Source organism: Equus przewalskii, chromosome 11, assembly GCF_037783145.1.
Source record: "Equus przewalskii isolate Varuska chromosome 11, EquPr2, whole genome shotgun sequence".
Taxonomy (NCBI): Eukaryota; Metazoa; Chordata; class Mammalia; order Perissodactyla; family Equidae; genus Equus; species Equus przewalskii.
The window spans coordinates 33,718,703-33,735,431 of NC_091841.1; the positions used below are offsets into that span (position 1 = coordinate 33,718,703).

Consider the following 16,729-nt stretch of genomic DNA (forward strand, 5'->3'; position numbering starts at 1 on the left):
CCAGGGCCCTCCTCCTCTGAGACAGGACGAAGGAGAGGCAGAGAGAGGCAGGAGACAGGCTGGGAGGCCAGGGCTCCATCTCACTCCCTCAAGACCAGGAGGTGGAGCAGGGTTCGGGTGGGAAAGTCGCATCAGGGACCCTGACCAGAGCCTCCCTGGTCCGCGGCTGACCCCAGTGTGAGCTCCAGGGACAGGTGGAACGTGAACAGAGGGGACACAAAGAAAGCTGTGGCCGTGAGTGGGGCCCTGGCTGGATGAGGACCAGGTAGCCTGTCTAACGTGCCCCTGAGGGAACAGGGGATCTGTGCACAGGATGGAGGGACACTGGGAAGCCCAGGGCAGCCGAGTGGTCCGTGAGTGGGGAAAGAAGCCTAGGAGGTGAGATGGGCGGTTCATAAGGCGGCTGTGGGCAGAGAGGGTCCCCGTATGCCCCAGATGATGCTGGGAAGCAAGAAGGCTGCTGCTCTTCCCTTCTCAGCCCACGGCCCCTGGTAAAGGGTGCGGGAAGCCCAGCTCTCACGAGGGTGAAGGGGTAGCGGGGAGGAGGGGCTAGGAGGCCCCTCTGCTCTCTCTGGACCTGGGAATGCAAATGACAGCCAGGTCAGCTGCCCACCTGTATGACCACCTTCTGGGGTCGAGCTGGCCCCAGGGCCCCACCCTGGCTCTTCCCTGGCTGTGAGCACATCTCCAGCTCACTTATGCCATCCACCAGGGTCTTGTAGTCATTTGTGTGATTTTTGTCCAGGGCAGAGGGTCAGCAGCTGGGGAGGGGAGTGCCACACTGTCTTTAATCTCGGTGCCCGTGAACCTCAGGCAGCGTGGAGTGAACAAACGAATGGATGGATGGATGAATCCACCAGCCCTTGGCCTCAGGAAACAAATGCAGGAGCCGGGGGCCAGCAGCAGTTGTCCCCCCTGCCTGGGGATGTCATCGGGTGGGACAGAGCAGGAGGGGGTGGGAGAGGGAGAGAGGGTTGTTAATGTGATCCTGCACCTGCAGTCACAGCTGGATGCTGGCAGAACTTCACGGGGGACATAGGCTGCACCAGGTGATGCCCGGAGGCCCTCTCAGCTGAGCTGCTGCAGCCTGCACCTCCACCCCCAATGCTGGCCACAGCTGCCATGCTGCCTTGTGCCTCTCACAGAGGCCAAGTGTGCAAACCTTCTCTTTCCAGCACGTCCACTGAGGCCTGTGCTTAGGGCTGTGGGCAGCGGGAAGAGAGAGCATGGTCCCTGCCCGCAGGAACTTTTAGTCTTCGGTGGAGATGGGATGTCCCGTGACATCCTGAGGACCCTCCCCCAACTCTAGTATCAGTGTCCACTCTGCTCTGCACTCGTGTCCTCAGGAAGCTGGAGCCTGCCTCCTCCAGGAAGCCCTCTGCCACTCACTTACCCACAGCCATTCTGTAACTATAGTCTTGCCTTTTTGTTTAAATGCGATCCTACTGTATGTTACCTGTTGAGACCAGATTCTTCCCCTGGGCACGTTTTTGAGATTCATCCATGTCGTGGTATCGGCAGTGCATTCCTCTTTGTCACGGAGTGTTTTCCACTGTGTGGATAGACCACAGCTTGTCCATCCAATCACCCACTCAAGGACATTTGGGTTGCTTCCAATTTTGGGTGATTACAAATAAAGCTGCTGTGAACATTGGCACATGAGTTTTGTGTGGATGTAAGTTTTTGTTTTCCTGGGGAGATACCTACGAGTGGGATGTTGAATTGTCTGGTAAATGCATGTTGAACTTTATAAGGAACTGCCAAACTGGCGCCCAAAGTGGCTGTACCGTCTGCACTCCTGTCAGCAATGCAGGAGAGTCCCAGATGCTCCAAATTCTCTTGCACTGTCCGCGTTCTGTCGTGTAGCCATCCTCAGAGGTGCGTAGCTCATTGTGGTTTCACCTTTCCTGTGTCCGAGGACGAATCATGTTGAGCGTTTCGTTCCTGTGCTTACCTGCCATCCATATCTATTCTTGGTTGAACTGTTTTGCCCAATTTTTTAATCAAGTTTTCTTCTTACTGAGTTGTAAGAGCTCGTTATATATTCTGGATGCAAATCTTTTATCAGAGAAACATTTAGGTCTATGAGCCGTTTCTGGTTAACATTTATTCGTATTAACGAGTTATCCAGTTGTCAGCTGTAGACAGTGTGAGGTAAGGGCAGAGGTCTTTACTCAGTGTGGATGTCTAGTTACATCAGCACCTTTTGTTCAAATGACTATCCTCTCTCTGTGGAGTTACCTTTGCGCCATTGTTGAAAATCCATAAATGTAGGGACTGATTTCTGGACTCCTGTGTCACGCTTTGATTTACATGCCTCCCTGTAAGCCAACACCATGCTGTCTTGGCTGCTGGACCTTTATAGTGAGACTTGAAATCAAGTAGTGAGGCTCCCAGCTCTGCTCTTCTTCAACATTGTCTGGGATTTCTTCGGTCCTTTGTATTTCTTTATAAATTTTAGAATCAGCTTGTCAATTTCTAAAAAAAATGGAAAGGCTGGCTGCGGTTTTGCTTGGCATTGCATTGACTCTGTAGATCAATTTGGGAAGAAATGATACCTTAATGATATTGAGTCTCGGAGTCCATGAACACGGTGCGACTCTCCACCTAGTGAGGGCTTTTTCAATCTCTCAGTGGTGTTTTATAGTTTTCTGTGTACAGGCTCCACACATAGTTTTTACCTCTAAGTATCTCACGGTTTTTGATTCTATTTGTAAATGGTATTTGTTTTTATAATTTCAATTTCTAATTGTCTGTTGTCAGGACAACAGCAGTAGAATGTCCATATTTTGGCTTCGTATCCTGTGACTTTGCTAGACTCACTTGTTAGTTTGGGTAGCTGAGGACTTTCTACAGACAATTTCACCTGCGAATCAAGGTCATTTTACTTTTTCCTTCCCAATCATATAAAAGTATAAAGTAGAAGTTCTCCATGTTTTCCTTGCCTTATTACATTGGCCAAGTCCCCTACCACAGAGTGGAAGTAAAGTGGTGATAGCGGGCATTTTTGCCTCATTCCCAGTCCGTCTTTTGCGACCAAGTGTGATGTCACTGTGGGGTTTGTACGTTCCCTTTACCAGGATGCAGGAGCTCCCTTTCACTCCTAGTTTACTGAGGTGTTTTTTTAAAAATCATGAACGGGCGCAGAATTTTGTCAAATGGGTTTTATTTTTTTCGTCTGTTGAAATGATCGTGTGGTTTTCTGTTTTAGACTGCTAACATGGTGAATTACCTCAATTGATCCTGGAATGTTAAACTCACCTTACTTTCCTGGAATAAGCCCTGCTTGGTTATGTGCATTGTTCTTTTTATACATTGCTGGAATTGATCTGCTAATATACTGTTAAGGATCTTTGTGTCTGGGCTCATGAGGGATATTGGACTTTAGCTTTCTTTTCTTGTCGTGTCCTTGTCTGGATTTGGTACAGCGTTACAATGGTCTCATACAGGAGTCAGGAAGTGTTCCCTGCTCCTCTGTGTCCGCGAAAGTGCTGTGCGATGTCGGCGTTATTTCTCCCTCAAGTGTTTGGTGTCATCCTCCAGCCAGACCTCCCGCCCGGACTTTCCTGCGTCAAGGCTAGCATTGGACCCGGCTGATGGAAGCCTGGCCATGAGGGCTTGTGCTCTTGACCCCCACAGAGATCGGGAGACAAGGCATTCTGTTGTGAACGTGCTGAGTTTGAGAATTTGTGCAACAGACACAGGAGAGGTGCAGGAGGGAGCCGGCCCCACAGCCCTGGAGCCAGGGCGAGGCTGGCAGTGGTGATTCAGGAATGGGCTTAGAGTGGACGCAGTCACCTGGAGGACATGGAGAGGCGGGTAGAGGGGTCCCCCACGGAGCCCTGAGATATCTTGATGGGTATGGGCTGCACGGACATGGAGAAGACTGAGAAGTGGCCAGAGAGGGAAGAAAAGGCCCCAGGAGCCCAGGGGTGGGGCAGGAGTAGGGAAGTGGGAGTCTTGAGGCCAAGAGTTTTAACTCAGCAGCATCCAGATGAGAATGGCCACGAGGGCTAAACGCTACTGAAGGCACAAGAGAAATGACAAGTCCTGCAGGCTGGGGAGGCCCTGGTGACCGCGGGGGCACCCTTTCAGCAGAGTGAGTGTGGAGGCCATGTCCCCAGTAGGTGCCTCTCCTCCACCACCTGGGCTGGCCACCCCTCCTCTGCCTGCAGATGGCCCTCCCCCGTCTCATGTGCACCCTCGACTGCAGACTCTAACCAGACCTCACTGCCAGAAAATATCTCTAGTCCAAGGTCCCAGAAGCTACTTAAATCCATCTATCCCCCCACCCGCCCCAGCCTGGAGCTGAGCGCCTGTCTGCGGTGGTCTGTTTCATGCTAGGGTCCCCCACAGGCAGGGCCCTGAATGGCCTTGAGCAGCTTTTGAGACCCCAGCACCTAAAGACCCTTAATCCATAACCTTTAACGAGATGAGTGGGATGCAATGGGCGGGGGGACACGCAAGGGCCGAGGGCGGCAGGCAGTTGTTTCGAGGCTGTGTCCTGCCTGAGCTCAGACAGGGGAGAAGGAAACGCGACCAGGCCCTCCCGGTGGGCGTTCCTGAGCGCGCACAGCCCGCCCCAGGGTGGCAGGGCAGGGCTCACACGGAGCGGAGGGAGGGCCTTGCGGCCGGAGTGCAGCGCAGACCCCGAAGGTGACGAGGGTCACCTGCCTCTGGTGACGACCTCTCAGCAGGTGAGACCTGGCTCCGGGAGCTCGCTGCCCAGCCACGTGCGGGAGCGCAGGGGCTCGTGGCCGCCCCCCGGGGTCTGGGCCCGTGCCGGCCGCACCTGTCCCACCCGCGCCCCGCAGCCCCAGCCAGAGGAGCGCGGGACCGGCCCTCCGCCCCTCCCCAGGTGACCTCGCGGAGCAGCCCCCCCACGGGGGTCCGCGTGAGGCCGGCCGCCGGGTGAGCGCCGTGACCCGCGGGGGGACACCCGGGACACCCGCCGGAGGAGGGAGCGTCCAGTACGGTCCAGAACGGCAGGGTCACGCCCGGCCACGCGCCCGCAGCGCCGCCGCCCGGCCCCGCCCGGCCCCGCCCGGCCTCGCCCCGAGCCCGCCCCGCCCGGCCCCGCCTCGCCCCGCCTCGCCCCGCCTCCCCGAGTCCAGCTCCCCCCCGCCCAGCGCTCGCCGCCAAGGGGCGGAGAGGTGGGGGGGTGGGTGGCAGGGCGGGCGCCGCTGATTGGTGTTTGCTGCTGATTGGCTGGCACGGGAGCCACTCGCCGCCACCGCCGCTGTCGGCTGCGCTCGTTCGGGCTCGGCTCGACTCGGCTCGGCTCGGCTGCGCTCGTTCGGGCTCGGCTCGGCTCGGCTCGGCTTGGCGGCCCGGCTCGGCTCAGCAGCTCGGCTCGGCTCGGCTGCGCGGCCGCGGACGGACGGGCGGCGTGCGCGGGGGGCGCGGGGCGCGGGCCTCGGCGGCGGCGGCGGCGGCGGCGGCGGCGGCGGCGGAAGCCTGGTCCCCCGCCCGCCGGTCGTCTCCAGAGGCGGAGGCAGCGCCGCGGGCCGGGCCGCAGCGAGCAGAGCGGGCGCGGGGGGCGGCGGCGCGGGGGAGGCGCGAGGGGCGCGGAGCCCGGAGCCGCCGACCCGGGCCAGCGGCGGGCGGACGGACGGACGGACGCGGACGCGCGGCCCCTCCCTGCCGCCGCCGCCCGCCGGGGCGCCCACCCTGCCGGCGCGGCCCGGAGCGATGACATCGACGGGGAAGGACGGCGGGGCGCAGCACGCGCAGTATGTGGGGCCCTACCGGCTGGAGAAGACGCTGGGCAAGGGGCAGACAGGTGCGCGGGCCGGGGACGCGGGGGCGCGGGACACCGAGGAGGCCGGGCACAGGGGCGCGGGGACACGGAGGGGACACGAGGGGACCGGGGTGCAGGGGAGGGCCGGGCGTCCGGGCCCGCCGGGGAGGCCGTGCCGACGGCGCGCCGAGCGGGCCCGGGGGGAGCTGCCCGAGCGGGGGCTGCGGGCCCGGCAACGGCTCCGGCCGGCGGCGCGAACAATGGGCGGCAGGGGCCGGGTGTCATCGCGGGGCCCCCAGGCCGCGCGGCTGCGGTCGCCGGGCGCGGCCCAAGGACACGGGCGCGGACGGGGGCGCACGGCCCGGCCCGGCCAGCGCCCCTCGTCCCCGGTGCAGGTGCATTGTGCGCCCGGGCGCCGGGGCCCATTGTGCCGCGGAGGAGGGGGCCGAGCGGCGCCCATCTGCCGTCTGCCGCGGCCGCGCTAATAGGCGTGCTGCCCGAGCAGCTGCGCCCCGGGCCGCGCGCCCCCGGCCGCGACCCCCAGCTCCCGGCGGCTGGCGAGCAGGGAGGCCGCCTCACAGGTTTGCGAGCCCCCCGGGCCACCCTGACCGGGCCGAGACCTCTCTCCACCGTGGGAGTGGGAGAGCGGCTGGGCCGCTCAGAGGGCTGGACAGCGCCTTTCTCTCCTCCGGCCTCTGCTCGGAATGTCTGCGACACTGCACTCCCCCGGGGGCGGGAGAGGGAGGCTGGTACTGGGCCCGGCCGCGGATCCCAGGCCGCGGCGGATCTCAGGCGGTGGATCCCAGATCGGCCTACGCCTACGGGAGGAGGGGGCTTCCTGGCTCGTCTTGGTTGTCTTTCCGGTGATCAGGTTAGCCGACAGCCCGGTGGCCAGTCCCCTTATCTGGCCGGGCAGGCGTTCTCAGAGTGGCTTTGTGGGAGGCTGGGCTCAGCCATTTTCTTTCTTCTCTCAGGATGGGCCTTTCCTGGCAGCCCCGAGGTCCAGTTGGCACTGACTGCTCTCCCTCCTTCTCTGGGAAGTTCTTAGACCTGGAGCAGGCAGAGGAGCCGAGGAGGGGAGGAGTAGGGTGCGGCAGGGCTGGGCCCACTGCGCTGGTGCAGGGTGGGGGCCAGGAGGGGGCTGCTCTGGCCGGGGATGCTGCAGCCCTCCTCAAGCCCTCCCGGCGTGGCCCGGAGGTGGAGCCCGGAGGTGGTGTTTGGGTAGAAAGTGGGCCAGGGCCCGGCCTCTCCGGGGAGGGCAGCGGCTGTGATGTAACTAAGGCAGAGAGCATGAAGGTGTCTGCGGTGGTGGAGCTCCCCCACTCCCACTCTGGGTAGACAGCCCCGGTGCCAACAGCTGAGGCCCCGAGGGGCCCCTGGCAGTAGGGCAGTGCCATTGGGAGTGGGGGTGGCTTGGTCCCAGGTTCGAGGAGGAGGTGGCAGACAGCCGGTGTTCAACTGACTTCAAAATACACATGTGTCTTGGGAGGAACAACTGTAGTTGGTGAATCCTCAGAGGGGGAGGGGCCTGGGGCAGCAGAATGCGGGAGGCAGTGAAATAATCTAATTATCGTCCCAATAAAATGTTATTATAAGGAAACATCAGTGTGTAAGTGATGACAGCAATGAATTATATGCAGCTCTGTGTGCCAGTCTCCGTGGGTAGGGGCTGGTCTCCGTCCTGTTCATTGAGTTATACTGTCGTACGGTTAATTACAGGAGGTTTCCACTGTAATTAACAGTAATGAATAAAAAGGATGTGCCGTGTGTGTGTGTGTCAACAAGATGCTGCCACGTGATGTTTAGACAACAGCAGCTCTGAGTGCGCACAAACCAGCAGCCTCTCTCCTCCGGCCCCTCTCCCCTTTGAGTGGAATTGGCTCTTGGTCTAGTTGAGGTCCCCTCCTTGGGGATCTGTCCTCCTATGTTCCTTCTGGTCTCGTTGAGTGCTTCGAGCTGCCACACGAGATTCTGAAGATTCCGATGGTGGGAGCACCTGCTTCCCAGGATGGCTGGGGAGGAGGCCGTCCTGATGGCACTCGTCTCTCTGTCCCTACTTTTGAAGGATCATCTGGAGTTTGGTGGCCTTGTGGGACTTCTGGGTGTGTGTGTCCCAGGCCTGGCCACTCGGTTTGCTGGCTAGTCTTCGGCACCAAATGCCAAGAGAGTTGCGATTTCCCAGGCCTGTCCTTTCGCTCCAGAGATAAACGTCTGGCCTTATCTGGGGGCCAGGCTTTCTACCAGGAGACCTTGGTGGAAGAACGTACTGCTGAATTTCTGTGCGCGACCTCCCTCCCTGGACATCCTGTCCTGCTGGTGAGCCTGGGGTGTGGTGGGGCCACATGATTGGCACCTAAGTCCAGCCCAGCTCTCCTCGTCTCCTGGGTAATAGTTCATCTCCGTCCTCCCTGCTCTTCTTCGCTTGTACTCTGCCCAAGTCCTGTGCAGTGGAACCTGCAGTTGGGAGGGAGACCTCCAGGCGGCTGGGTGGTTGCAGCTGGGCCCACATCTGTCTGACCTGGGCACCCTGGTCACTGTGGCCCAAGCCAGGGCCTTTTGGAAGGGGGGACCCCTGCTCTGCCCCAAAATGCTGCCTTTGGGGCATCAGATGCGGGGTCGGGGCTGCTGCCAGGTGTGGAGTGCAGGTGTGGGCAGAGTCGGCTGGCCGCCTCCCTGGTGACTGGCAGTGTCCAGGTGACACTTTCTGCCGCATCTTTTCAGCGGCCAGCGGCTCTCTTTTGCTTGTGCTGCATCACGCTCAGCCAGCGGCTTCCGTCTCTCATGTTGGTGGGGGCTGGTGTGGCTGTGGTCACACAGCCATCTCCCTTCTGCCCGGGCATCTCCTCTGCACAGCTGTCCTCAGCGGCCTGGTGTCGCCTCTGCAGGCAACCCTGGGAGGGCCTCTGCCCTGGCTGCGAGTGGTTTCTGGTCGAGGGATGGGGCCTTCAGGGCCTGCTGGTGGGAGGGTGTCACTGTGCAGGGTGGAGTCCACTGCCAAGGCTCTGGCTTCTTCCTGATCTTGGAAAGGCTTCTTCCTTGGGGGGCGGGTGTCACCCCCGGCGGGTCCAAGCAGGGCAGGAGGGGTGTTGCAAAGGCTGTGTGGCCTTCATCCTTCCAGCCCCCTTAGGAAACAGCAGGGCACAGCCCTGCCCAAACCAGAGCACAGCAAGCCTGGGTGGGATTCAGCTCCTGGAGGCCAGGAGGACCCCCTGGGGGGAAGGAGGATGCCCAGAGGGGAGGGGGAGGACGGCAGGCTCTGTGAGCTGTTCTCGGAGCCAGGTCCACAGCGGGATGTGGAGCCAGCCCTTGGAAGCCTGTCATCCGGTGGGTGGGAGATGAGGGGAGGTGGCTGGGGTGGCGCTTTCAGGTGAGGAGTCGGTCAGGCTAAAGAGGGAAGAGGGGGGTTAGGGGGCCACCCTGCAGCTTATCTGGTGGGGCTCGCAGGCTGGGGGTGGGCCCAGGGAAGAACCTGAGCTGCTTGGCCAAGGGAGCTGGGCTCCCCCAGGTTCTCGAGGGACCTTTAGGAGGGTTAATGTGTGGTGCAAGCCGAGAGGAGTCCTGGGTTAGGGGGAGCTGGGGGGAGGTGGGAACACAGGTGAGAGAGGGCGGGACAGGTGAACTGGGAGGAGAGACAGGTGAGAGAGGGAGAGACAGGTTAGCGGGGCCAGGGGGGACGTGGTGGAGGGAGAGTCTGGTGGACCCTGGGGTGACCCCTGCCCAGAGCTGGAGGGAGCCCAGCTCAGAGCAGGATGGGCAGGCAGAGCCAGAGGCAGAGGTGGGAGGGGAGGGACCTGGGAGCTGGAACATGAAGTGGGTTTTAGAAAGTTGAGCGGAAGAAGGCAGTCTGTGCGCCAGCAGTGGCCACTGTGTTGGCCCTGGAGATGGGGCGGGAGCTGGCCGAGGAGCCGCTGGGGGTGCCAGAGGAGGGGAGAAGGAGTGAGCCTTCCTGCGTGGGTGGAGGTGCTGGGCTTGGGGCAAGGGGCGAAGGTGGACAGCGCAGAGTGGCCACGTGTGGGCTGCTTGTCTGTCTGATGGTCAGGGCCACCAGCGGGCCGCATCAGCCCTTGCTGTGAGTCCAGAGCCTCCGCACTGTGTGCAGCAGGCCACCTCCGTCTGTCTAGCCCGTTTTACAGGCGAGGAAACAGGCTCAGAACCCAGAGGTTTGGTCCAGGGCAGCAGCTCCCTGGGGACAGAGGGAGAGCCACAGTCTGCTCCGTGCACGGGGCTTGGTCTAAAAGTTCCAAGTAGTAGGATCCTATTCTCAGTCACCTATAGGCAGAGCTCTGGGGGGTGTGGGGGGAGCCCCCTCCCATCTCCCCAACCCCTGTGGAGTGGTTGGAAAGGCCTGTGTGGTGTTGCTCGGCACCCCACCAGTGACTGAGCAGGACAGACGCTGCTCCAGTCCCCCTCTGGCGCAGACCCTCCCTCAGGAAGCCCCTCTGCGGGGCTGTCGACAAGGGCACCTCCAAGTAGAGGTTGCCGGGTAATGGGGGTCATGCCCTGGAGGTCAGGCAGTTTCCTGCAGGTAGGGATGGAAGGGACCTGGGGGTGGGCAGAACCCTAGGACCCTGGTCCCAGAGTCCCCTGCCCACGGTGGCCTGCCGTGGCTCTGAACACCTCCGAGTTTTCCCGAGTCCCGCCTGCCTTACCACTGGCAGCGGCGACAGGCTCTGCAGGAACCGGGAGCTGATTGTAGCAGGAAGGGCAGGCCAGGCACAGGGCTCAGCAGGGGCTGAAGTGCAAGGTGAGAAATGGTCTTTGCAGAAGCGGGTGCTTCCCGGGCGTGGCTCTGGCTGGGGGTTTGTCTACATTGTGGGTGTTCCACAGGAAGCATTACGGCCTGGCAGCCCCTCACCCCCAGGGCTCCCAGCATCATGCAGGAACAGCAAGTCATCTGTGGCTTGGCTTCTGCCCTGCCATGTGCCAGGGTGCAGAGTTGTCTCTAGAACCATCTGGGAGCGGGGTGCTCCCAGCTGCATGTGCAGAGGCAAGGCCAGAGCTTGCCCTCACTTCCCGTGACAAGCTTGGCTGACACTGGCCACAGCCCCCAGGCCCTGAGGGGACTCTGTTTCTAACAAATCCTCACACAGCTCTGTAGGTGAAGGCTGCTGGACAGATGACCAATCTGGACTATGCTCGGGGCAGAGAAGCAGAGGGGCCATGGCCTCCAAGGGGCCCTAGGTCTTGCCCCACCCCTGTCCTCCCTGGTGGCCAGGGGCATCCTGATCCCCACTGGAGGCTGATGGGCTTGGCCGTGCGCATGGGGCATGTGTGGCCTGGGGCCTCCAGGGCTGGCCCTCTCTGCACCCCTGCCTCCTGCCCCTTCCTGACCAGCCATCTCAAGGACTGAGTGGAACAGTGAGCACTGTGCTGTAGGACGCTAGGGTCCCCTGCTCCCACCAGCAGCTAGCCATCACTGGCCCGAGGCCTGCTCCTGGACGTGGGCCTGAGCCAGTGTGTGCCTTCCCCGCTTCTCTGCACCTTTCTCTCGCTGTTTCTTTCCCTGGTTTTCACCTCTGGCATTTGTCTGTGGGGTGACCGCTGAGCCTCACGTTGAGGAGAGAGGGAGGTCAAGGAGGAGGGGAGGATTTCGGAGGCAGGTGTGGGCCAGACGGCAGCACCATCCACATCCTCTGCCTGAGCACGAGCCCTGCTCCGTGCTTGGTGCCTTCTGTGTGCCTGGAGCAGACAGACGGGCCCTCCCAGGGCCGAGGCCGGATGCTGAGGAGGCCCGAGTTGGCCACGCTGCCCGTGTCCGTGCACACTGTTGGAGGATCCATGGCTGGTGCTCTCCAGGAGTGATTAGGGCCAACTTCGAGGTCACCCGGTGCTCTGGTTTGGAGAGCACTTGTGCCTTTGAGGCCACCAGACACAGAACCAGCTTCTTTGGGGACTGGGGAGGGTCAGGCTGCCCTGGGGTCCGCCGCCCGGCTGGGTGGCAGTGTCCAGAGAGGAGGTGGCCAGGCACTGTGTCCGCTGACCGCCGCACCTACTGGTATGGGCTCTGCCAGTGGTGTCCCCTGTGGTGGACAGTGTTCCGCAGTCTGGCTCCTTGGAAGGGGGCGCTGGCGGTCTCCAGGACCTCTTGCCACACGTGAGTGAGTGTATGGGGCGACATGCATTTCCAGCCCTTGTGGCGGGAGAAGGGCCTCGCTGTCCGCCTGTGGCCCCAAGTTCTCCCTGCCTGGGCTTGCCTCTCTGGCCACACAACCAGGGCCCATAGCTCTGTGGTGCTTTGGAGCCTCCTGGGGCAGTTCTGTGCTGCTGGTCCTGGAGGCTTAGACCGGGGACAGCCCGCCAGGCCCCTGTACTCAGTAGCTAAGGGATTGGACCCTCAGGTCCTCATCTCTGGGGCGGGCCTTCCCCAGCTTCCATGGGGCTCTGGCATCTGGGAACAATTGGGGACAGATCTGCACGGGGTCCGGGGAGGACAGCAGGCCAGCATCTGTCAGACTGTCAGGTCCATCTGGGGTCTCAGCAGGGGAGAGGGACCCCTCGTTCCTTGGGGTTGGTGGTCTCTAGTGCTGCCCTGGACTCTGCAGGAAGCCCTCTCAGATGTGGAGAGAGCTGGCGTCTCCTGACAGTGGCTGCGATGGAGCCTGCCCCAGTGCCAGGCCTGGTCAGCTCCACTGGTAGCCAGGCCACACAGCACTGGGTGGCAGGCCCAGGGAGGGCTTCCGTGAACCTGGCCCAAAGCCCCGGGTCCTGGCCAGGGATGACCGAGCTGTTCCCAGGCCCATCCGGAGCCTTGCCCCAGGGGTGCTGGCTGGCCAAGCGGGGCTGCCCCAGGCCAGCTGCCTTGGCCTTGGGACAGATGGAGGCGCGGCCGGGGCAGAGGCCGCAGGGACAAAGCAGGGATTGTGTGGGCCCTGAGAGGCAGCCTGGGCCTTGTTCCGCAGCCTCTGAGGGGCCAGTGTTCTGGAGGCGGGCAGCTGGGAGCCCTGCAGGCCGGTGCTCCGCAGGCGCGGCTCAAGAGAGCGGCCCTTTGCTTCCTGCTCATCCTGCGTTCCTCCCTGGGGCCCAGGGGCCTGTGGCTGTGCCCTGGCGTGGCAGCGCCTTTGGGTGGATTGTAAGAGTCTCAAAGGTCCATGCGTGAAGAGCACTGCCCAGCCTCCTGGGGACATCCACTATGGCTGGGGGGGCAGCCCGTGAGGACAGAACCACTTCTCTGGGTGGAGCTGCATCCTCAACTGCGCAGGGGCCTGGGGCTGGTTGCCCCGCCTGAGCCTCCTGCATGCCCTGCCCGTGGGTCTGGCTGAGGGTGAACTGAAGATTCCGGGGCCTGGTGTTTCTGGGCTGGGAGGGGGAGGGCTCCTGGGAGCAGGGCTCATGGCTGGGCCGTGGTGACGGAGGTGCCCCAGGGCACCCGTGACACTGCCACCCACTGTGGGCTCAGGCTGCGCCTGAGGGTCCTGGAGGGCAGGGCTGGCCTCCCTTGCCCCAGAGCAGAGGTGGGAGGGCAGCCTCGATGGCAGCCTGCGTGGCCTGAGTGACGTAGCTGGGGGCTGGGGACACGTCAGGCTGCTGCTCCATCTCAAGGCCGTGGGCGGTTTGTGGGGGCCGCGGGAGGCTGCCCGGCCAGGAATGTGGCATCTGTGAGGGGTGGCTTGGCTGGGGTGCCCCGGGTGACTCCAGAGTTGCTGAGCAGCCACTGGCTTGGGCCAAGGACCAGGATGGGAGGGGGCCGGGGAGGCAGTGCCTGGTGTGTCCCATGTGCTGGGGGGCCAGCCGCCTGGGAACCTGACGGGTCCATCCTTGTGACTGGCTTCCGCCTGGACTGCCACAGTCCATGAGGTCAGAGTAGGGGTGATGCTGGGATGCTAGCTGGGGTGGCCTGGTTGGGGGCTCAGCTGGGCCCTGGTTGGCTGTTTCCCTGGGCAGGAGACCTCTCAGGTGGGCCCAAGCTGAGACAGGAAAGGCGCTGGCCAGAGGAGGTCACTGGGCAGGGCAAGGCACTTACGCTCATCCTGTCTGAAACGTGGGGTCCAGCATCAGATTGGACTCATGTGTCCAGCTTCCTTGGGTGGTGACACTCGCTGCAAGCTGGAGGCGGGGGCATAGGTGGGCAGGAGCAGTCCTGGGTCTGCAGAGACCAGGTGCTGCCCCCTCCCTGGGTGAGGAGCCACAGGCTCTGCTGGTCTTGCTCCCTGACTCCCTCCTCCCGTCTAGCCAAGGGCCTAGGCTGTAGCCTGGGTGGCCCCATTGGGCAGGTTTCCTTCCTGAAATGTAAGGGGCTGGCATTTGGCAGGTGCCCACAGGGTGCAGGGAGCCCCAGGGGGCGAGCGTGGCCTGATGCCTATGGTGAGGGCCTGGAACGCTGCAGCCGTCTCCGCTCTTGGGTGTGTGGCTGGGTGTGCGTGAGGGGCTCGGCGTGCCCTAGGGCTATTCAGACGTGTGGAGTCCGCAGTCAGCCCCATGCAGTCAGGAAAGAGCTGGGCAGGCCGCCCTGTCCAGGCCTGCTCTGCTACCCCTGGGAGTCAGCCAGAGGGCGCCGAGCATTTGTGACTGTCCAGGGCCTCTGGGGCCAGCCTGTGTGCAGACCCTCCTGAGGCAGGGCCCCCACGGGGTGTTTGGTGAAGACCCAGACTGCTGTCGGATAGTCGTGTGTCTCCATGCCTCAGTTTCCCTGTTTCGGCTCTGGTGTGATGGGTGACACCACAAGGGAAGGTGCTTGTCGGGGCTGAGCAGGGGGCCTGGCATGGTTGCTGTGGCTAGGGTCACCCTTGGGTCGCATGTGGGCAGAGGTGCCTGAGAGTGGGCACGGCCTGTGCCTGGCCTGTCCGGGGAGCTGTGGGGAGGAGCAGGACAGATGGCCGTCGTGTGCACTCACCCCCTCGGCAGTGGGATTTTGTGGCGCTCTTGTTTGGGGGCGGTGAGTGGGGAGAGCAGATGGGGATTGCGAAGCCAGGCCAGGCCAGCTGCGCCAGGCTGAGGGGCCCTTGGGGGGGCACAGTCCTGGGGGCCTTGAGCTGGTGGCCGCCCTACCCCACAGGCTCTGGACTGGGGAGGGGCTCGTCCTGTCTCTTCCATCTGCACACGATGCCAGGTGCCCTGGACGCGGCCCTGCTCTGCCTGGGTCCCCGTGGGCTGACCTCTCCCGCCCAGCCTTCTGCTGTCTGGCCAGCAGCTTCCTTTGTCCTGGGGGCCCAGCTAGGGTGGGGCCCACGTTGGCTCCTGGAACTGCAGTTGGGGCGGTCGTGGGAACCAGTTTCTCGTTTTCCTCTCATACGGGCAGTCTCGGACATAGCAGTGGAGAGAAGAGTCCCCTGGGCCCCGCAAGCCAGCCCTAGGCTCAGTGACACGTGGCCAGTTTCACTTCACTCCCTCACAACTTGCAGGCAAGTCCCAGACATCGTTTCCCTGGGCCCTGGGTGTGTCCTGGGCTGGGGGCTGCTCCCAGAGGCCCTCACCCTTGGTGTCTAACGTGGCAGGTTGGGTGGGCCTGGGGAATCTGCATTCTGAGCTCTCTAGTGATGCTGATGCTCGCGGGACCCCACTTGGACAGAGAACCGTGCATGGGGTAACCTGTCCCATCCCTCATTCCACCCCTGACCCTGGTGTGATGGCGGTGTGGGACTGGTTCTTCAGTCCATGGGTCCTCGTTGGTTGGTGCTGGTATGGGATGAGGCACAGCAAAATACAGATGTGGCCCTACCTGGGGGCAGCGGGTCCGCTCATTCTGGAAGCTTCCCTGCATGTCTCATGCACAAGGGACTGTCGGGAGCTGGAACGAGAACCAGGCAGCCTGGGACCCCTGCACTGTCTTCCCAGGAGGGCCCCTCACTGGCCCATGCCAGCAGCCAGCAGCCGCCCTGCCCTCCCTTCCCCGAGTCCCCCACATCCTCCGGTGGTGGCCCATCTCTGGGGCATCTTCCTGGGGGGCACGTGGGGATGAGGCTGGGGCAGCTCTCTGGCCACACCCCGACCCAGAGGCGTTCAGGACTAGGAGAGACCCGTCCTATGCCCCGTTCCTGGGGCTGGGGATTGAGGGGCCTGAGTTGGTCCTCCAGCTGGGCTGGTCCCTCTTCCTGGGAAGGCCAGCGGCCTGTGGGCAGGGAGCTGTCCAGTGCGGCTGTGCTGAAGTCTGTAGCTTCTGCTCCCCATGTTAGCAGTTGGTCCTCAAGCCTCTGTTGTAGCTGGCTGGACCTGTGGGAAGGTCTAGGGATCTTTGCAAGTCCGCTCACCTGTCTCCTGGCTGTGGGACTTGGGTTCCGTGCTGACGAAGGGTGGGAGGTAGAAGCTGCCTGGTGCTGAACGTGTTCCATGGCAGCTTGAGTCTCCAGCCCTAGCTGGCGGGCTCCTGGGGGAGACATCAGCTCCCAGTCCCTCCTTGGGCAGAAGGAACGGGTGGCCAGTTCTCCTGGGGCTGCCACTGACTCGCGGGGGGCCAGGGGAAGGCCAGGGCGCCACAGAGCTGTGAGCATGAGTGCCACTATCCTCCACAGCCACTGGCACCAGGGGGCCTTCTCTCACTCTGGGCTGATTCGAGGTGACTTCTCAGGGCAGCCACTGGCATCCCTCTGATGTTTGACTTGTGTCTTCGAGGTGACAGGAGCTGCTGCAGGAAACCCCCCATCTGGGCTCCCTCGGAGACGCCTGCCACCCCGGGTATGGGTGCTCACCCCGAGTGTGCGTGCCCCCACGTGTGGGTGCTCCCTGGGTGTGTGTGCCCCTCCCCCCCGAGTGTGGTTGCCTCCCTGGGTGTGGGTTTCCCCAGGTGTGGGTGCCATTGGGGGCACAAGGCAGCCTAGGAGGCCTTGGCTACCTGGCCCCATGCTCTGGAGGCTGTGGGTGCATCATCAAGGTCCCCTGGGGTGGGATAGGCCGACTGTGAGGGGTCTGGTCCACCCCAGTCAGTTGTGTCCCCTGACTCACTCCTGGGTCCCCTTGTTTCAGGGGACCTGTGGCTGGAGGTGGGTGAAACACAGAAGTTCCTGCAGAATGCTGGGGTGTCTCAGTGGATGGCCTTAGCATGGCCAAGTGGGGAGG

At 62.4% G+C, this 16,729-nt stretch overlaps 1 protein-coding gene across 28 annotated transcripts in view; it reads left to right on the top strand.

The window, feature by feature from the left end:
• Positions 1-5,367: 5,367 nt before the first annotated feature.
• The window catches only part of BRSK2 (BR serine/threonine kinase 2), a 69,464-nt gene continuing 58,102 nt past the window's right edge, over positions 5,368-16,729 (top strand). For 12 of the 28 annotated variants that reach the window (XR_011524239.1, XR_011524238.1, XR_011524240.1 and 9 more), the window contains exon 1: positions 5,545-5,782. Coding sequence is in view for 12 of the 28 variants with exons in the window: in XM_070565928.1 (XP_070422029.1) it covers positions 5,692-5,782 (91 nt within the window). In the remaining 16 variants the exon portion in view is untranslated. Of the gene's footprint in view, positions 5,783-6,069; positions 6,322-6,444; positions 6,612-16,729 lie in introns of those variants that run through there. The other 16 variants (XM_070565921.1, XM_070565923.1, XM_070565924.1 and 13 more) reach the window with 11 other exon arrangements.